Source organism: Accipiter gentilis, chromosome 27, assembly GCF_929443795.1.
Source record: "Accipiter gentilis chromosome 27, bAccGen1.1, whole genome shotgun sequence".
NCBI lineage: Eukaryota > Metazoa > Chordata > Aves > Accipitriformes > Accipitridae > Astur > Astur gentilis.
In genome coordinates, this window is record NC_064906.1 from 11,646,878 (window position 1) to 11,668,951 (window position 22,074).

The 22,074-nt window shown below is 42.6% G+C and overlaps 1 protein-coding gene across 1 annotated transcript in view; it reads left to right on the top strand.

The window, feature by feature from the left end:
- Positions 1-21,394, top strand: part of PARD6G (par-6 family cell polarity regulator gamma) — a 67,920-nt gene extending 46,526 nt beyond the window's left edge. The window contains exon 3 of the mRNA XM_049830478.1: positions 18,638-21,394. Within this exon, the coding sequence (XP_049686435.1) occupies positions 18,638-19,497 (860 nt within the window). The 3' untranslated portion in view covers positions 19,498-21,394. The remainder of the gene's footprint in view (positions 1-18,637) is intronic.
- The last annotated feature ends 680 nt before the right edge of the window (positions 21,395-22,074 follow it).

Sequence of the window (22,074 nt, forward strand, 5' to 3'; positions counted from 1 at the left end):
CAGGTATGTCCATGGGAAGCTGGCAGCATTGGAGGGTTCAAACTGGGCCTGTTGGGTGGGTTTGGCAGAGGTGTGGTATCAGTACAAATTAGCCATCCGTGAATAACCAGAACTGAAATCTGTTCTGTGTGTATTACAGCTCTGTAATGAGACAGTTACTGTTCTGAGGGTCTCACTGCCCTTGCTCATGAGAGGTGTGATGAACAGTCTGAGCAAGTGTGTTCATCTTTCCCAACACTGGGTGGGAATCTGGCTTTTGTTTGGGGGTAGGAGTGCTCGTGAGAAGACCCACAGTGTGTCTACTTCCCCTCTCCTCATTCTGCAGTCATTAATTAGCTGAGAGTGGGACAGAGCTGTGGTCAGCCCTGGCTGGAGCATGTGGAAGCCACTCGTGCAATGCTACGGGATGTTAGGTATGTTCTCCGCACAGTGGCAGTCCCAGCTTTGCCAACATTATTTGACTCTCGGACTTGAAAACTGTAGTGACTCTGCCTACATTTGTATATGGTCAGGTTTGAGTTGCAAGTCTGAGGTACCTCTTAGAGAGCCAACATCCAGCTAACAGCTCGTGATTCACCTGGAAGGACAGGGGACCTGTAAGAGTAATATAGCATGTCTAAAACTAGAACATCACAAAATCAAGTGTCCTAAAATAAAATGACAGCTCATAGCTTTGGTAAGCTGAAGTCTCTGCATTCCTGGCAGCTCAGATACAGAATCTTTATAGCAGTGTGAGCCCTGAGAGTGACATTGGGGAATGCAATGGTGTGACATAGCATACACGTTTCTGCACAGGTGTCCTCAGAAAGGACAGGACCATGTCTCTCCTCTGGTATCACTTCCTACCCTGAACAAGCATTAAGCAATGTTTTCCTGCATGTCCCATTCCTCTCACATTAGTTGCTGCTCACCTTCTGCAATGATGCTTCATCAACAAACTTTAGGTTGGTCTTCTAGATAAACATATGGGTTAATGACACACAAATTAGTGTAGTATTTCATGTGTTAGCTTTTAATTGGAAGTCCCCTCCCAAGTAAGTTTTCAAGTTGAACCGTAAACAGGAATTCCTCCTTTTTCTGCACCCCACTGACAGCATGACTTCCTCTGATGGAAATTGATTAAAAGATGAGATCTGGCATATTTTTTACATTAGAGGTGCTGACAGGTTATAACACAGTCTGTAAATTTTAAAGCTAGAATCTCTTGGCTGTGTTGCTGGCAGAGAGTGACAGTGGATGGGACAGAGCAACAGCTTTCATGCTCCGTTAGACATGTGAAGAGGGGAAAATAAAAATGTTGGAGGAGGGAAGAAGCCTTGATACAGTCTTCTTTCTTCTTTTTTTTAAAGTGGCCTTCCCTCTATAGCAACTGAGAGAAATTATCAGTATTGATCTTGTGTAAATTCATAGAATCAAAAGAACTTCTCCTTTCTCATACTGAATCATTGTGCTCCACCGTGCAAGAAGTCTAAACTTTTCTTACCGTACTTGGCTGCCTTACCTTGCCCCAGCCTGTGAGGCTCGATGCAGAAGTTGTATTTGGAAGTGGTTTGTCGGGTGGTGGTGGCTGCTGCTGAGCTGGTGAAAACTGGCAGTAGGCAGCAGAGCTGGCAAAGCCCCCTGCGAGAGGAATTGTGGTTCAAAGTTTCAGCCCGTTTCAGTGGCAGCTTACTCATCTAAAGAGAACTTGCTGTGCAAACGTTCTGCCTACACCAAGTTCTCAAACTTTAGAAGTTACTCTTATTGTAAATGCTTTAGCAAGATGGTCACTTACGTCCATTTATCTCCATTCTAATGTGAGTGATTTCTTAAAATGGGTACTGTGAGAACGCTATTGTACAAGGGCAGGCTTTTTTTGAAGAGTCTGCAAATAATTGCGGTTGGTGATGTGTGTGCTGACAGCTGTAATATCTGCATGAGCAACTAATACAATTTGCAGTAACTGCAAATGCCAGTTAGGGACACTTTCTGTGTGCTGCCCTGTGCACTGATACCTCAAAAATAGAAATCTTAAAGCAAATTTCAGAAAGCTGTTTCTTCATGAGAAGAAATGAACACCGGTCTTGTAATGATGCCTTGTGTTTGCAGAGACACAGTTTCTGTCTGCTTAGAAGATAAAGATGTTTAAAGTGCCCTACTGAGCGGACAGCAGAGACCTAGTGTTTTATTAAAAGAAAATTAGGTTCTTACAGGGCTTTTATTTTGTGGTTTTGGGGTTGCAGTGTTACAAACATACGCCACCTTTGTTTCTGCCTGTTAACCATTGGCAGCTGATAGGGCATTGACTGTACACAGTGAAGGAGGTAAAACCTGAGGATTGAAGCATCTTAGTTGAACTGTTGTACCTTATTTTAATGCTTATTTAAGGCATCTAAAAATTCCAGAGAAGAGGGGAAAGTTTGTGCTCACGGTTACTTTCTTCCATTTGAGGCCTTAAGGAAAGCATCCTAGACACTTGCAATAATACACACAAATAAAAAGGCTAGAAAGAAAGGATGTTTATGTAGTCTGTTGTCAGTTTTAAAACTTAGGATGGGGAGAAGGAGACAAGGCATTTCTCCTGCTTTCTAAATCAATGTAGTAGAAGGGGATTGCATCCTCATTTTTTGCAAATTGCTTTAAAAATGTGCGGTTGTTGCATGTGATCCTTGCTGATACAAGTGTCCAGATTTTACCATTTATGAAGTGTTTCTGGTAATGAAAGCAGTTGTCATGCTCTGGAAATAATAAATCCTCTGAGGATAACAGATCTGTTAGAAGTAGACAGAGGAAAACCAGCTTAAGGACCTTGCTCAATTAATACACTTTCTCTTGAGTGACTGCTTGGTGGTATTCTCATGGCTTCTTAGCTTTTGGTCTGACATTCATCCTAACTCTGCTGTGCCATAAGCCTGCCTCTGTGCTGGTCCCTTCACTGCTTCAAAAGTTAATTTGATGCATCTCCGTTAGTGCTTCTTGAAAGTAAACTTTTAGCTGAAAATGTAAGCCACATAAGGAGTTTATCTGGAGTGAAGTGAGGAAGACTTCCTTAAGTGCACTGCCATGTGCCTTCAGCACTGCTCATCAGGCAGGTAGCAAAGGTGTAAATTGCTAGAGGTTATGTGGTACACAGATTTGTTGAGAGCCCTTAATTCCTCAGTTTATTCTTGGCTTTAGCTAGTGAATAGTTGTACATCTTGTATAGTATAAAGCATCTCATTTGACACATAAGCAGTCATCTTAATTATTCAGTGTCTCATTTATTGATACCTCCCTCAAAACTTAGTTTGACCAGTACAGAATGAGTTTGGGTGGTTTTATTCTTCAGGTTTGTTTGGGGTTTTTTTCCCTTCTAACTAGCTTGCTCGTATGTAGCAAATTCTTGACTAACCTTCCTTGGGCTGTCAGAATTGCTCAGGCTGGCAGCTCCACGCCCTGTTCCTGTCTTTGCTGAGCTGCTCTGGTTACTGTCCCCATGGGTGCCCTGTGCCACCACGCCTGGATCCCGTTTATGAAGGCTGTCTTTGGCTGGCTCTTCTCCATGTTTCTCCTGCTGCCCAGGGAGAGGGCAAGGTGGCAGCTGGTCTGGCGTCACGCCGAATGCATCTTCAGCGTCTGAAACTCCCACTCTGAACACCTTGCAGAGATCGGGCAAGGGCAATACAGGTATTCAAAAGAACCCACTTGGTGTGATCCTAATAGTTAGTATTTTTCTTCAGCAATTGGGATAACTTTTAAAGATCTCTAATTTTCAGGCATATTACGTTGAAAATTACTTCTGAATTGAAAGTTTTAATGACTTGTGAATTGGCAGTTCACTGTTAGCCATAGTTAACTGGAAGTGCAGAGACACAAACTTGTTTAAGCTGGTAAACATAGCTGCTGCCTCACCAATTGGTGACATTATTTCCTTCTGGATATTCCCTGTTGGCTTGCAAATCACTGCCAAGGTATATAGAGTGACTCACTTCTTGTAGCGCTTCCAAGATGGAAATTCTTAAGTCTAAGCTTGGAGGTGACAACAGTAATATTTTTTACTTACTTGTTAGGTTAGGGGTTGGGGTGAACCCAAAGGTGACACGTCCATATCCAGTAACTCACCAGCTAGCAACTGCCTTTTGTTTATCAAGTGGATTTTTGTGGGTCTGGCTCTCTGTTTGGGAAATTTGCTCAGATGGTCCTGTAGTTTTAGGGAGGATTTTAGGTTGCGCTTCTGCAGAAAGCTCCCATTGTGAAGGAGCTCGGGCTGACTCTGCATAATGTGACGAGTCTCCTACGCAGCATCCTCCCACAGCCTGTCAAACCGACAGCGCAATGCTGGCTCTGTGCGTAGCAGCAGTGAGAGCGCTGGGAGCTATTGACTAACATGAATATAAAGCTAGGAATCTCCTCCTCGCTTCCTGTGGGCCGTGTAACACAAGAGCAAGACTTTTTAATTAACACAACAATCTGAAGTGAGCGAAAGAGCAGAGCTCAGCTAAAACAGTTTCCCCAGCTGTTTGGGCAAGCAGGTGATGTGAAATCTGGCATGGTAGCTTTACATTGGCCTTTGACTGATGTGACACAAGAGGCATAAAACCAAACAGGACGGTGGTGCTTTCCCAGGGGAAATGTGTGTTACAAATGAGATTCTCACTTCCATTGACTGGCTTTTTGGTATCTATCAAGTCTAGCTGGTCTTGAATGCCTCGCCACTCTTTCAGTATGCTTCAGGTACTCTTAGGATCAAGATTATCCAGATTTCTTTCTTTCCCAGACAAGGAGTTGATTCATAGCCACAGCCTTTTTCTTTTTCCCCATTTTCTTTCTTAAACTTTCTGTACTGTATCTGTGTATTAGAAGTTGGAGACTAAGGGTTCGAGGTGTTTCCTTTCAACTAACCTATCGCGTGACTTGCCACGGCCATAGGCCTGACTGGTGTGAAGTGAACTGATACAAAGGCAAGATGAGCTATCTTGTGTAGACTTTTAGCACGGTGATCTGGATATTAAATTACATCCACCCTGAACGAAAAACTGGAGCTGAGCAGATAAATATGATCTGGATGGGTAAAGGGAAAAGAAAGCTGGAAAAAAACTTCCCACCTCCCCGCCCCCCGCAGCTCCCTGGATTAACTGTGGTGGTAGCTGCTAAGCCAAGGGCAGGTGTTGTTAACTTCGAAACCTGTTTAACCTGTCTCCTTGATGCTCTATCTGTCCCTCAGCATGGGAGGAAGCACTTGGATCTTTTCAGTTTCTGCAGGAGGTGCCCTGTGTCGATGCTGTGCCTCCGAGTACCGTACCGAACACAAAGGTTCTGCACTTCCGTTCTTGGCTGCCTTTAAACGGCTCTGTCAGGCTTAACGTAAGCACAAAGCAAATTTCTTTTTTAACCCTGAGAGTGAGTTGTTGGCTTTTAACATTGATCTCTATGCTGCAGCCACAAAACTTTGTGGAGTTGGTAGACTTCAAATATGCTGTTTCCTTAGCTAGTGTGTTAATGAGTACATGTTAAAATACAGCACAACTTAGTGCTGAGTGTTTGTACCCCCCCCACCTTAAGAACATCTTAGCAAGAAGACACGTTGATCATATCAACCTCTGAGCCAGTGTCTTTGTTTTATATAACTATTTGTCTTCACTTTTCATGTCCTTGGAACAGTTTTTTCTGAAGATAGAATGCATCATCAAATAAAAATTCTTGTTTTGGTCACCATTTGGCTGCTGATGTGGGAATTTAGTATGGATTTAGTAATACTGCCTGATCTTATTATTAAAGATCTTGCCAATTTCTGATGCTGTCTAGCAATTTAAGAGAGTGAGGTGAGGAAAGACATGGAAAAGGAACACAGGGCTTTTGTCTAAAGAAAGCAGGAGTGGGTTGTTTTTTGTTTTTGGTTGTTTTTTTTTTTTTAATTCATTCTCGTTTCATATGGAGGGGGTGAAGACATGAAGACATATGGGGGCTGCTCACAGTAGTACCCCAGGAGGGACTGAAAGTGGAGAAAGGTCTTGCAGCTAGAGGCAAGAAATAAGCAGTGAGCTGATGTTACTGGTAGCAGTTCACTGTCTCTGGGCTGGGACGCAGCTTGTATTGAAGCTTGTCCGAGTCAGCTTAGCAAGTGCTTGCCTTTTGTATTGGAGGATGCTTCTGTTGAAAGCATTCTTGGAAACAAGCTATGCAGTGTAATGAAAATAAGTCCTAACCTACTGCATCTGTTCTTTCCTGCCTTTGAACCATGCAAATCCCTCCTCTTTCCTTTAAAGCTGCTGGGCTTTGCGTAACCTCTGATGTATTCTCCAGGTTTTTAGCTTAACCATTCTAATGGGAGCTTAGTCCCTCATGAACAGTAAATTTTTATTTTTAGCACTTCAGGATCCACAGATGAAAAGTGCTTTATGTAATTGGCCCTCTTGTGTGGGATGCTTTTCTTTCAGGTGACTTTTCTGGAACCTTACGATGGTAGTAAATAGCCAGTGCAGACTAAGGAGTTGCATGGCTGTAGTCTGGCCACAACTTAAAATTTTTCAGCCACAGGAAAAGCCATGCCCTGGCATAGTCCATGCACTTCACTCAGAGCAGGGATCAGGCTGTGAATGCTGTATGTTCTTTTGGGTATTATGTCTGCCCCTGCACCCCAACAATGTCACTTAACAAGCAGATGTGGTAATGACTCAGTGTTATCTTCTGTGTAACAGGAAAACTGAGATCATGAGGGAATTCCCAGTGGCAGGAATACCGGGCGTACCCGAGTGTGGTACTGGGAACCTCCGCGCTGTTCATAGTGGCAGGAGATTGCTATTAGCGGAGACGAGAGCTGAACTTGAGCAGTGTCTGTGTTTAGCACCTCTGAGCAGCTGTGCCAGTCAAACTGTGACCAGCAGTGCCGTCAGAGACTTGCTGCTACTACTGTCAGAGCTATGCTTTAATTCAAAAAAACTTGTTTGGCTAGAAGCTGGAGGTCTGTACTGCAGTGTTTGGTATAACTTTGCTGGTGAAATACATGGGCTAACTTGTCCTCCCCAGGGGGCATATCGATGCTTGCAGCTGCCAACACTGATGTGCGTTACGGAGACAAAATGCTTACATGAACCCTGAATTAGATTTAGTATATAAAGAAAAAAATTTCTTACATTTGAGCCAGTAAATGTCAGCTTCACTTGCGGTGTGTCATGTTTTGTTCTTGGTATCATGGAACCTGATCTAATTCTTTCACTTCTGAATAATCACTTCCTGTCTGCCACTCCCTTGTTTGTATCATGTGCTCATAGGAAGAAACACTTTTTTAAAGGAAAAAGTACACCAGCCACTAGCTTACCACACTCACATAATGATGGGGTATCTCAAAAATTGTTTAAAGAAAGAAGCCAGGTTTTTAAAGTGGTCTAAACATTGGCGGTGTATTTTGAGGTGTTTTGTCCTGTTTGTTTTTTCAATCTTGCAGATAAGTGCTTGATATCCTAGGAAAAGAGAAGCTTCGCAGTCGTTAGTGCGTCATCTGAGGGCTGGACCCCTCAAGTACACAGGTTCTGCTAATGTCTGCAGCTCTTGGGAGAATCCCCTCAGGTGCAAAGTTTACCCAGGCTGCAGCCTTTAATTACTTTGTGTACACAATTGGGCATGCAGCCCTAGCCAGTCATGAAGAAAGGAATACAGCATTATAAAAATAATGTTGGGGAAATCACTTGGCCAATAACTCTATTCGGGTGATCCTTCTGCCAGAATCGCCATGGTCCTTTAAGCTGCTTTTAAGTAAAACATGCAGTTTTTACTGACAGAGGAGGGATGGGAGTTAAATACCTCTTGCTTTCTGATGGTGGCCAGGGAAAGATATCGCTAGCCTAACATTAAAAGTAGCTGCTGTATTTTGTTCTCAGCTGGAGAAGCCATGGTAGTTGTATATTAGGCAAGACTTTGTTTATGGTTTTTTGAGGAAGAGGGGTGGGGGCCTTGCTCTGACCCTCTTGCTCCATGCTGTTACGGCTGCTGAGGAAACAAGGTAGTAACATGTTTCTGTGGCCCAGGTAAGTGGTGCCATCACAGCAAAGGTTATGGGTACCACGTGGTAATGTGCCATATGAGGGGGTGAAGACTGCAGGGATTATGATCAACTTCACGTTGAGAACTTGTGAGATACGATTTAAATCTTTAAATATCCACTGTTGTTGCTGCAAAAAAGGTGTATTGCAGAGCTGCTCCCTCCACTGAGATGACCAGCATGTGCTTGGGTCTGTAGGGGGATGTGCATGGGGCAAATACCAGATAGGCAGCCCTCCTCGGACTGACTTTTTTCAGCCCTTCCTTAGCCTGGGGGCACGGGCTGGGGGTACACCAGTAGCAGGATTCAGCCAGGGGCAGCTGTGCATTAGGGATGGGGTCGGCATTTTGTTCCCCAAGTGGGGAGTTCTTCCCAGCCACTCTCTGTGGGCTAGGTCAGCTCTGCTCTGCCTGGCACAGGGCTGGGGCTCCGCAGGAGCGATTGAGTTCTCAGGAAAAGTAGCGTTTGCTTGTGCCCTTGTGTTTTATCAGGAAAAATCTTTATTTTGCACTCTGCAGGCAGCTTTTACTACTTTGCGATCTGTCATCAGGAAAGGGCTTCCTGGCCTGCTTTGTTTATATCTAGAAGAAGCAATGATTTCCATTTGTGAAGTGAGCAGCCTTGTCCTCTGAAGGAGGAAGGGTGCCGGAGGGGCAACTTGGGGAAGTCAAGCATTACAGATGCAATTTGAATTGTGGTAGTTAGATTGGGATCTTGACCTTGCTTCTCCTCCACATTAGAAAACAGACCATGAAATAGATGTATATAAAACGTGCTTGCAACTCTTCTGCTTTGTATCAGCGGCGCTTTGAGGTTGCTCCTCCTTTCTCCCGGTGGGCCCTTGTTTTTGCTTCACTTCTTGGTGCTCCTTTTCCACCCTGTCATTCCCACGTCGGAAGCATGGTGTTGCGCCGGCCATACTCCCTTGGTGCGGAGGATGACTGGCTCTGACTCGCTCCTGCCAGGGCTGGGTGCCGCTCCTTCTCCTCCTGCCTGCGGGCTTGCTTCTGCCCGCCCTGACCTGCTCCCTCCAGCCTGGGGAGCAGGGGACACGAAAACGTGCCTGCACTGGGGGCAGTGCCTCCTGTTCCAGTCCCACCAGGATGTGGGAGATAAACCAGGTGGGATTCCCACAGCTCCCCCATCCCACCAAGCCAGGAGGCCATCACGGCGCATCCGGGAGGCCGCAGGTGGAGGCGAGAGCTTGCCAGGGCCGTAAGGCTCGGGGGCAGCGGCTGCGTGGGGCTGCTGAGAAGAGGGTGCAGCTGTGCGGAGCCCTGCACAGGGCTGGCCCGGGAGGGGTGTTTATCGTGTGACTAATCTGACTCCAGCCAGCAAAGTTTGGGAGGCTCCCAGAGGTCGCGACTTGAAAGACAAGTGTTGTAATTAATTTCTCATGCCACGCTTGTTTTGAAATCTCTTTAATTCCATGATAAGAGGCAGAATCTGGACTTTGTTTACAATCTCCCAGCTTGGAGGCAGGAACCAGAAAAGTGCTTCGTAAAGCACTGTAAATGTTTTTCTCTCCCTTCCCCCCATTGCAGGATGTATGTGGTATTATCACACCACAACAGTGAAGCTATAAAAACATGATTGCATCCTTTTTTTTTGAAGAGAGAAAATACATCCTAGAAGAATTTTAACTGCGTAAAACCACATCTTTCTTTGAGAAGATGTGGTAGCAACTTTTTAGAACAATCCAGGGCAAAGACCACTATTTATTTCTTTGAGACTTAAATCTTCATTAAATATTAATTTCTCCACAGTTTAGGGATTTCTTTTCTAGTTATTTTTACTGGGAACTTAGAAGTATAAGCAAAAAGGCGCTTCCTAGCTTGCCTGTCTGAACTAGCTTGGGATGAATAAGGTGTTACTCAGCAAAAGAATGCATGAGAAAGAATTACTTCAGAACAGAAAACAGTCTGTCTCGGTAGTACCCTTGTATCTCTCAGATTTAATGTTTGCAACAATTCAATGTCCCTGTTGCCACCTTCGAATAAGCTACTAGTGCTCCCAGCTCTGGGATATCTTTTCCTTTCAAACAGAAAAACCACTTGCATGCTACAGAAATGTGATTAGCAGTTACCTGAATGCAGGATAATAGACAATTCTTGATCACCATAGGTTTTGCTTTTAGCTGGGAAGGGAGGATCACTTTGGATTGGAGAGGAGGAGAGCACCTGGCAGAGAAGGTGAGGGTACATAGCAGAAAGCAGCAGGAGGGAGTATGAAATACCAGGTTAGATTCAGTTTCCCTTGGGCGAGCTGCAAGCTGTGTTGGCTGGATAATACAGGTCCTGCCTTCCTGGTGTGGCTCACCTCTGCTAGCTGTTGAGCAGAGCCCTGAAATGGCCTTCGATGCTGATGAAGTTACTTCTGAAAGGAGGAAAAGGCTGTGTTTTAATATCAGGATCTGTAGGATGATGGTTCTGATCAGGTTCAGTACTGCGGCTCTTCAAAACCTTTTCCTTTGACCTATGGCTATGTAAATACTCTCGTACAAATACACTACCTTTATTTTGTACTGCCTCATGTGCTGCCTTTCCAAGCTTCATTTGCAGCTTCTTCTGAGACTACTATGAGTCAAAAACTTTTGTTTCCTGTCAGAGGTATAAAATTTGGTTTTTGAACAAATATGATTCTAGAGGTGAATTTTTTTTGCTCTTTTCATTACTTGTAATGGTATTCTCCTGAATTTCCTCTTTGGTTCAATTTGTCAATGCTGTTTACCTTTCTTACCTTCCACATTTTAGACTTGTGCAAAAAGTAACTATTTTTCTACTAGCAGTTAGGAAACAATTATAGTCAATACTTGCAGAATACTCGATTAAATCCACGGCTTTTTTGTCATTAACAAGACTTTTACTGTATCTGCAGTGCATAGTAAGAGTTATTATAGTTTAGTCTGTCATTTCACTTTGTTTTGCTTTGTGTAACGTGCACATTTTCTTTTGGAAAGAAGATACTCTCTTTGTGCCTGTATGGGGAGCAAATGGTGCTCCCCTCAATTGCCTGATCTTCTGAGTGAATAGCAGAGTGTGTTTGTTGCAGGTCAAAAATTGAGTGGGTGAAATAAAATAATTAAAGGGTTGCTTTTTAATAACTTTAAACATTGAAGTTTATAATGATGAGTTGCTGAAGAGATTGCATGTAATTATAGGTTGGAGAGTGGTGGTTCTGGGTTTTGGGGGGTGATTTATTTTCCTTCCCCCCTCGCCCCCAGCATCTTTGAGTAGGATTGATAGCCCTCCCATTTTGATACCATCAGCTGAGTGAATACAATTTTTGATGGCTGCTGGGAGTTGTTGGGTGCATGGTGTTAGGCTTTGTCAGGCTCTGACCTGCAGGAGAGCTGTGTACAGGTGATGCTATGACTCTCTGCATTTATCACCGACCCATTACTGGGTGTCTGCTCAGCGCTGACTGGCCTGGGAAACCGTCTCACCAATAAAGCCTCCATAGCAGCACCTGCGACCTTGGGATGAACATAATAATGATTGGTGGCTGAGATGTGCAAGAGAAACATGACTTCCCCTAACTTCCCACTGACCCCCTGCAGGAAGAGGGATATATTAACTAATACTTTAAAAAAAATAAAAACAACAGTGAAGCCAAAGCTCAAACCCCACAATTTTCTAATGCTGCAATAACATAACCTTGGCATAATGTGGTTTGTGGAAGGAAACAAGGGGAAAGGGCTGTTTCTGTCATGTTTTAAGAGTAGAAGAGGAGTCATATATGAAACTTAGAGGAAGAAGACACTGACAATCCTAGTAAATACAATCCTAGTAAACACCATCCACAACATCACCTGTAAAATTCGAAGTCCCACAGCTGGCTTTTGGGCTAGTTTGGGGAGCTGGGTTTGAATGCTTCTGAGGGCGAGGACAACTTCAGGAGGTACAGGCCTCAGTGCTTGCTTACATTTGGTAGCACCCTTCCCCTCTGAAAACCTCCCTTGTTTCATGGGGCAAACTTGCAGGTCAAACAACAACTCCTGCTTCTTTGGAGCAGTGCAGCAAGTCAAAAGTAAAGAGCCTTCTGCTGAGAAGGGAAGAGATTCAGCAAGGGAACAGTGGCCTCTGACGACAGGCAGTGAGAAGTGCACAGGCCACACCAGCAGCGCAGGCTGAATTCCCAAGGGGTCATCTCCATCCTCAAGGCAAGCGGCCTGAAAAGGTTTCTTATGCATGTCCGACACTGTAAAGAGAGCCTGAGCCTAATGCTATTATACTTTTGCTTGCTGTAACACGCTAAACCAAGGAACAAAATAGTGTTTACTTTCTTCATGTTTTAAATTTATAAACACGTTGGGAGTAGAGAGACACATTTGTGTTTCTCAGATTTTAGTTCTAACCTACTAATGAACACTTCTGAAGTAGGAATGCAAATTTACATTTTTAATACTGAATCACTATAGAAGGAACATTGCCTTTTGCAAAACTGCAGTTTACTATGTTTAGTAGGGGCTAGACTGGAGTAGGATGGTGTTCTCAAATCTTTCTAGTGCAGTTAATTGGTGAAATTTCTTTTCAAAAATGTCATTGAGTTTCCAGTTTACAAACAAGTTTTTAGAAAGCATTCGTTTAGAAACTAAAGGATTGAGATTAAGGATATCAAGGATAATGTGCTCTCTTGTTAATTTGAATTTGTTCCTTTTGATCTTGGTTGTGCTTCAAAAGCCCTGTTGAACATCATAGATAAACTGTAACGTTTAGGTAGTCTTCTAAACCTTGATGAGATTGTGCCCAGTTCCTTGTGATACAGTGATATGAAGGGGGAGAGAGGAGTGAGAGTGTGTGTGGCTGTGCATGTGTGGGATATATTACTCGACTTTTGATGGAATAGCAGCTACAACTACTTTACCTACTATGTATTTTTCAGATTGGTTCACCCAGAGGTTGCTGGCAGCAGCAATAGCTGGATTTTTTTAATATTCCTGTAACACACTGAATGCAATGCTAGCATTCAGATAGCCTTATTTTTCCCCCCATTAAATACTCCTTGATGAGTGATATTGGCACTGGACCTCCCCCCAAGCCATAGTTCACTTCATATCTGTTTCCTCTTTAAATCCCTTTGCATGTGGTCAGCCTTACAGGTCACAAATGAGAGACTGCCAGCTTATTTGTTGTCTGATTGCTTTCACAAATGCTTCTGGTTTTGATCTTCCTGAGAAAACAGACACTGAATGCAACTTGTGTCAAACACAGACAGTGTTTTGTAGCTGGGACACAGAAAGGTAGAAGGGTTAAACATGACACGTTCCCTTGAAATGGTTTTGTGACTGCTGCTAATTTGAATGCTCAGTAATAGAGATTTGTTGGATGGAGGGGTTACCCTTCACTATTAATGACTCATTGGCCTCCTTCCCAAGCTGCCTGAAGTGCTGCTCTCCCTAGTGGAAGTAATTTGGTCTTTGAAGTACTTTCCAGACCTGTCAACTAATGTTCCACAGTTCCCAGAGGAAATAATAAGCCATGAGTGCATGTACACTGCAAACGTAGAGTCTGAAATGAACTGTTCCTATAGGAGCCTGGCAGTCTGCTTCTCTGTGGAATTCAGCTTGTTTATACAATCTTATCTGGCTAAGCTTTGGTATTTCATCTGGCAGGCAGTTCCTATGAAAAGCAGCTGTCCAAGCAGTGGGAGTGGTGCTCCTGGTGGTTTTTTCAGAAGGTCTGTAATTTCTTGTTTCATGTAAATTAAAGAAATACAATACTCTTTTGGCTACAACCAGATGCTTTAAGCAGTTTTCTTTCCCTTATAAATAGCCCTTTAAGTATGCTTTGCTGCTATGTACTGTATGACTTAATGATAGGATTCGTGATGCCCACCAGGAAGGTATAATGTATTCTGTAAAGTCACAGGTTGACTACAGGATTGTTAGAAGAGTACCTTGAAGATGTTGCCATCTACAACTTTCCAGATATGTTTAAAAAAAAATATTCTGATAGTAAAACATCCATGCTTGGAAGTGAAAACCTACTTTAATGGGTTTTACTGTTGCTGGATAAGTGGAGGTAGATCCACCAGTTAAAAAAACCAAACAAAGACAAACTCACCACCACCACTGTTGTCAAGAAAGCGAGCACAGGTATATCTGTGTGTGAAGAGATCTGTAGCATATATCTTCTCTAACAGGAAGGTCCTCATGGGTAAGTAGGTAGTGACAGCTCTATTTAAAAAAAAAAAAAAGAAAAGCACATATTAACAGAAAGGAGGCAGCCAAAATACTTAAGGTTTTATGTAACTCATTGCCAGATAACAAAATGTTTCTTAAAATGTACCAAAACCTGAAGCTTTCTGGGAAAAGAGTTGCAATAATATTCAGTGCCTACAGAAGAGTTTGAGGTATTTTTTTGCATAGCTTTGGGTTGCAGTTTCAGGTAGGAGAGAACTGGAAAGCTGAGGAGTCCTTCTCCAACTGTGGTAAATGTTCTTCTTCACCTCTTTTTACAGGAACAGTATTTTCAGTAGGAAGCAAATTATGGGCACAAGTAAAATTCAGGTCCAAGCCTTCCAAAGTTTAGTGGTTATCCAGGATTAGCAGTCCAGTTCGTAGTACGTCTTTGTCTGAAAGCACTACCTCTTGTACATGAAAATGCTGCATGTAATCTGCCCCATTCTAAGAAATGGGGTCATATTCAGCACCTAAAAGACTAATTCTCCCTCTGTTACCTGCATGTAACATTTCACTCCAGCCTCATTCAAGACATAGGAAAACATGACACCCTGTAAAATATGAGGCTTTAAGCACTGTTCAGATATGCCACTTGATGGCACCTCTCCTGCCAGTATGCATGCAGATTTCTGTAAACTTTTTGCTCTGCAAAAGGAGAATTTGATATTGCAACAAATGAAACAGGAAAAATGAGCTCTGTCTGGTTCCAGATGGTATATACTGGTCTTCACTGAGACCTGGCATCAAGCACAGTCTGTTTCATTAGCTGAAGTGGCATTCCTGCTTGAAATCCTATATGGTGAGAAACTAAAAACCTAACAAGAAGTTGCTGACCTTCATTAAAAGTGTGTCATTGTAAATTATGCAATGATACAGTTTTTATTTCAGTCCGACACATGCTGCCTGAGCAGTTTATTACTGGAAATAGGTAATACACCACTGTGTGACCACCCTGTAGTTGATAAAAGTGAGTGATGTTGGCTGACTTCTCCCAGTTCCCTCATGAGGAAGGAAAATTTTTTCCATTGTGCTAGGGATTGATGACTTTCTACTGCCACAGCACAAGCTGATGTTAAACTTCAGTAGAGAAACTTTCCTTTATTTCTGCAGCAAGAGTAGTGGCTCTAAGTAGCATCAGGAGGTAGCTGTTTTGTTCTGTTTTTTTTTTTTTTTTAATTTTTAATTTTTTTCATTCTAAGGTGATGTCCCAAACGGGTGTAACTGCTAGGGAGCAGGTCATCTTGAACACAAGTAATGTAATAATCCCTGTATTGTCAAGGAACGTGTATTCTGTACTTGAACTTTTTCTAGAAAATAGAGTTAATCATTTTTTTTTTCATAAAAGATCTCCAAATTAGCTCTCATTTCTCCAACCTATAATATGTTTTAACAGTTTAACCTGTTAAAATTGGGACTTCATCTTTCTACTACATAATCCTTTTTAGGGTCAGAGTTGGAAACTAATGCCTGGCACTTTTAAAAACAAAAAATCCAGTCATCAACAGGACATAGACTTCATTTTTTTAATGCGCTCCAGCCCTGAAATATGAAATCCAAGAATGGTCAGTGGTCCAACACTGAAAGTAGTCTGTATCAGTTGTAATGTAATCCATGCTTCTGCCTGGTTCATGTTTGGAGGAAAAAGATAGCATTTTTGTGGTAAGCTGGGCTTTTTGTTATTAAAGGAGGTGGTTGTTTTGAAGCTGTTCAGAGGTTAGGAATGCTGGCAATCATCTGGGGAGGCAGATTAGTGAGCTGTGCACAGGTGAGGAGGTCACAGACACAAAACAACCACTTCTTTTGTGCCATTGCCCTGGTGGTGGTTCAGCCAAAGGAAGCTGCTTCAGAAATGACCTATGTGTGTCAGGAGGACCATCATACTTCCGTGACATTACTACTTTATCATCACAGACTTGCGCGTTGTGAAGAGTTAACTCTCTGGGCTGTTAATTTAAGGGGAAGAAAACTGTTGTCAGATCCTCCCAGGTGAATTATTTGGTAAAGTTTTTGCAAGTCTGCCTTAAAGTAATTCAGTATTAATATACTAACATAGAGAGAAAGGGAGAGAACAGTTACCTGGCTGCTTTCAGGGAGGAGATGGATAACTAGGGCATGTGTTTCATTTTACCTGCAGTGCAATGAACTGCACTCACCAACCTAATTTTCTGAGTATTTAAGGGATCCAGCTTTTGCTTTGAGTTTGGTTTGCCACTACTGCAAGAGACAGTCTTCAATGTGTAAACCCGTGTTTAATTGCCATGTTAAACCGAAATTTTGGGATAAAGGTTGTCTTGGGCTCTAAGGTACAGTGCTGCTATTCTACAGTGCTATTTTTCAAGTGAGGAAGAATTTCAATTCTAAACCTGAATCCCCAAGTTGTTTTTATAGGACTGTCACAGAAATTTATCAGTGAATTGTGAGGGTGAGCAGGGCGCAGTGTTTGAGACTGTGGTGATGAAAGACATCTCTTGTGGGGCCCATATTTTACAGGGAAAAAATATTTGTCGCCAACCTTCAAAATCATCCATCAAAACTTAAAGACTAAGTGAATGTAGATGGTGATCCTGTTGATGAAAGAAAAAGGATAATAGCTGGCTTTGGCTGCCACAGGTGGCTTGTCCATTCAAAAGAGTAGACACTACACTAACTCTGTTCACCAGGCAGACTTGAGAAGGTGCCATCTCCACACAGTCACTGTCTTGGCTGTGAATACACTTCCAGGAACCAGCTGGGAGCTTCTCGTGTTTGGGTGATTTTAAGGACTTCCAGTCTTGTGCCTCACCAGTATAAATAACACAGTAGGGCCTGTGCGGTTGGTACAGCTCTGAAGGGCCTGGGAGGAGTGAGAAGAGGCAAGCGTGAAGTTAGACACGACAAACTTGTCCAAGGAGTATCTTTATTTCACAGAAGCTTTTCCTTCAGGATGACTTTCTAGGTGCCTTGTGATGCCCTCAGTGTTAGCATATCCAGTGTAAATAAGTCATAGGAGAATGCAGAAATAGTCTTTCTGAAGTCTTCAAATGTTTTTTTTTCCAACCCAAAGGACTATGTAGGATCATAGAATAATTTAGGCTGGAAAGGACCTCTGAAGGCCAGCTAAACCAACACCCTGCTCCAAGCAGGCTCAGTTAGATCAGTTTGCCGCTTAGCACTTTTTTGTAGTGTCTTTGAGCTGTCTAACAATGTCACTTAATTGAAGCCTGTCAATAATATGCCTTGAAAGCCGACTTGAAAATGAGACCTTGCAAGAAATAAAAAAATGTCATTATAAGTTTGTTTTCACTAATACTTTTTTTTTTTTCAACCTTTATCAGGTAGAGGTATTGTCTTACTTTCTCAAACATTACTATGCAAGGTTCATTTGTTGGAGAGAAGATTTTCTTAGTGGCAGTTTAATTGTACTTTTGTGGTTTACTGATCATCTTCAATGGCAGAATAAACTGAAAGTCTGTTTATCTGAAAAGTGTTAGCATGCTTAAACTCCTGGTGAAAAAATTTTCCAGCTAGTGTGTGCTTCATGTTTAAAATATGCACAGTATTTTTAATGTGAAATGCAGTGACTCATTTTGTACACTAACAACTTCACGACTGAGTATTTGTTATGCAAAGCACAACATGAGCTTCTTATATGGAATAACTTGTCCTATTACTTGACTGATTTAAAGTTGATCACTTTGCACATGCCCTTGAGATACTACTACAGAGAGAGTGAAATACTTCAATAATTCCTTAAAGAGCAGACCCTAGAAAAGGCTGCTTTTCTGTGGATCTTCCTCTCAAGGGCAAGAGAGCGTGTGTGAGTCTGTGTCTGTTCTGTGATCCTTTTTTAGCACTTCTTATTGCTGTCATATTCAGCTGAAATGAAGTAAAATATTCCAAAGAGAGAAGTGCTGTACTGAGAGATGCATAGTAACATAAATCCCTTACTAAAAAAGGCTAGGCTAAAAACATATATCCAACTACTCTCTCATGCCCTGCTTTCATGTTTGTACCTAAGGTCTGCTATCAGTTAAGGCTGTGTATTGGATATTAAAATACTCCCCAATTCAGCCTTTTAGGTTAGGAATGTGTATACACTCCTTGCCCACTCAAGATGTATGTGTAAAATTACAATCCAGCTCTGCAAATACAGTCTCACATCTAAGATGGTGTATCAGGCCTGCAACTACAAGTAATTGCACAGCTGACAACAGGAGTTGAGAATTGGAAGTCTTTTTCCCTCAAAATATGGAAGAAATACGGGTAGTCATTGATAAGAACTCGTTCATTCTGAATGATGTGCTGATGGACATAAAGAGAAACAAAGGTTAGAGTAAGTGGAAGAATTAATTTGATTTTTTTTTTTTTCCCCATACTATGAGGAGTGTGGCTTCACTGAACCAGATTTAAGAGGAAAATGCCCTGTAGATGGAATTATTCTCTGTTTGGTTGATACATTGGTACTGTTTCTCTTTCAGATGAAGTGGACTACAGTAATTTTGGGACCAACACACTATCGAGGAAGAAGAAGGCCCTGGTGACACTCCGCAATGACAACCTCCGCCGGCGTCCTCACATTAACATTAGCATGCCTCATGATTTTAGACCAGTGTCTTCCATAATCGATGTGGACATTCTTCCTGAAACACACAGGAGGGTGAGGCTGTATCGACACGGGTGTGAGAAACCCTTAGGATTTTACATTCGTGATGGCACCAGCGTAAGGGTTACTCCTCATGGACTCGAAAAAGTACCCGGTATCTTCATCTCTCGTATGGTTCCTGGAGGCTTAGCAGAAAGCACAGGCTTGCTGGCTGTGAATGATGAAGTCCTGGAAGTTAATGGCATTGAAGTAGCAGGAAAGACTCTCGACCAAGTCACAGACATGATGATTGCCAACAGCCATAATCTTATTATCACGGTCAAGCCAGCAAACCAGAGGAACAATATTATTCGAAGCAGTAGGATGTCTGGTAGCTCTGGCCAGTCTACAGACAGCACTGCGAGTCACCATAGCTTGCCTACATCCCACGTGCTGCAGAACTTCCACCCTGATGAAATGGAGAGTGATGAAGAGGCTGACATTGTCATCGAGGGTGGTCTGGAGCCACAGCACATTCCTAAACTGCACAGCCTTACTTCCAGTAGCCTCTCTCGAATCAATGGCAGCAGCCTTAGCCACAGACTTCAAAGGGACCTGGTGCTCAACAACAACTCTGGCCGAGAAAGCAATGGCAACATCCACAAATTACTCAGTTCCTTAAAAACTGACCCCCGACACAGTCTGGTTATCCCCAGAGGAGGTATCGAGGAGGATGGAACAGTCATTACACTTTAGTAGCAATTCCTGCAACTCTCCTTTCAGTCTTAAGTGCCAATTGGGACAATTGACTCTTGCAACATGTTATGCACAAAACAGAGAGCTGATATCTTCATAGACCTCACGGGTGCAGAAAATTGTTGCTTTCTAGGAAATGTGACATCTGGAGTTAGACATAAAACTGTCATGCACTGCAAAATTTGTCAGGAGAAAGCCAGTGTAAAACCTGGTTTATGTCCCAGCCCTAAAGCGAGAACACAAATTTGTTTTAGTTGGTATAAATCTAAGTAGTCTTGTAGACTACCAATGGCAGTGCTACATACTTGGGTTTGAATGCATGGGTGGATGTATTTATACATGCATGTATATGAATTAGATTTTAATAGTAACAGATATGTCTATTTGAAGTGGAATCTGGTTTTCTTCTAATACCAGTTTAAAGAGAGTGCTTCTTAATAGCCATCCGATCTTCTACTGTTACATACAGACCTTCCACTAACTTGTTTACACCATATTTGCAACCTTATGTCTAATCCAGACAAGCTCTATAAAAGTAGCGGTTTCCTACTCTGGTAACAACATTAGGGAGATGCTGCAAATGTATTTTCCAAATGAAACTCTTATCTATATAGACGTTTTTAAAAGCCTAAGGAGGTGATGTTGGTGTTATTGCTGTGAGATCACCACCACCTGCTGGTCAGAGGCAGACCTGTCTGCAGCATAGGCGTGGGGAAAGAAAAACATGACAATAAGGGCTTAAAACTAGGTTCAGCACCATTATGTGTAAATGTATTCCTTTTCGATATTTATTAGATAATACCTCTTTTTTCCCATCATCTCTGTTTTTTCAGTATCATGGTTCATGTGAATTTTAGGGATGCAAGCGGGAAGGCAACAAAAGTGGAGGAGTGTGCTAGGACTGTCCCCTTCACCTCAGAGCTGACCCAAGTCCTTGCTGTACCTTTGGGGCAACCTAAATCTGCAAGGTCTTTCCTTACAAAAGGTTGGCTGATTGCTGTACAGAGGAGGGATGCTGACTGACTGCCAAACCTAACTTAGAATAGTTCTGTTATTTTTGGACTCTTCTAGTAATAAAGCTTAATGTCTACACAGGATTTCTAGAAACTTAAAATATACTGGATGTTTGCAATGGTCAGACATCTTTACTGGATGCTGGCTAGTGGGTAACCAGTGACTGTTGAGTCGATAACTGTCTGCTTCTGAAAATGCCATGAATTTATGAAAGTGGTCTAAAGTATTTTGTTATATCTTGATCAGTGTAAGGAACAAAAGTTATAAATGTTTTACAATGTATTTTTCTACTTTTAGCTTGTGTCATTTTCTTTTTAACTTTGTAGTACATTAAAGCTTTTTTTATACGGTGGAATAGACATTTCTTAAATATTGTATGGATATGAAAATTCAGAAGTCTTGGTTTGAAAAAAATTACATTCCATTCTGGAATCTGTAATAGCTGGACAAAGGATGTGCGGACTAATTCATTGTCGCTAATTTAGAATACCTGTGGAACAACCAGTCTTCTGCTCATTGTTAAATATGTTTGGGACATTGAACTTAGTTTGTTTCTTTTAGATTTGCTTTAAAAGTTTATTTTAAAATTCTTTCACTTACTCTAATTAAACCTCTTCTAGGTATCCCAGCAGTTATAGAGCTGTACTTGTTTTTCCCAGCACAGTAAGAATGGAACATTGATCCTGTTCATCTTAAAACTGTGTTTGTACTTTACCAAAGGTTTTCATTTTTTAAAAAAATCTGATTATTGGTGCAGTAAAAAAAAAAAAAAAAAGCTGGATATGCTTCAGTCAATCAAACCATCTCACCAGGAAAATTTTGTTACACCTTCACTAAGACTACTTTTATGAATAAGTGGATTTGCCTGGCTGAAGTTACTCATTTTACCTTATTTAACTGATGAAAATGTGACCTGTCTGCAATAAAATGTGCACTGTCTTACTTCTACGCTCAATCCTTTCCCCCGTCTTCAAGCACGGCTTGCTGTGGGACCCTCTCCCCTCCCTGTGGAAACCAGATGCCCGATTTTGATGACTTTTCAAATACATAACCATTTTAATAATGCTTTTCTCAGTCCGATTCCCCCACTTGCTGTTAGCGAGACCAACTTTCATCCCCTCGTGTTTTTTCCCAGTACTGCTTCTGTTGGCTGGTGCTGCCACCCCGATTCCTGTGGGCATCGAGCAGTTTGCTACGCTCCTCATGGCACGGATTCCTTCAGACCTCGTCCCTTTGAGGCCCTGGGGTAGTGTTTTTTTAAGGCGAACTCCTTTCCCAGTTCTGCCGTTTACCGCCGGCACCCCCTCTGCGTGGAAACGCGGCCGAGCCGTTGGGGTTTCACGCATCCGGATCAGGCTGTTGTTGAACGGGCCTTTAAAAAACGCGGGTGGCGGAGGGAACGCGGGCACCGTAGCCGCCTTCAGAGGACAAATCCTCCGCCGGCCTTCCCCCGGAGGAAGCCGCGTTTCTCCCCTCAGCTCTCCCGCCTCACGGCGGCAGCGGGGCCGAGCCTCTCCCAGCCCCGCCTGCGGCGACGGCGACCGCGCATGCGCCGCCTCCCCT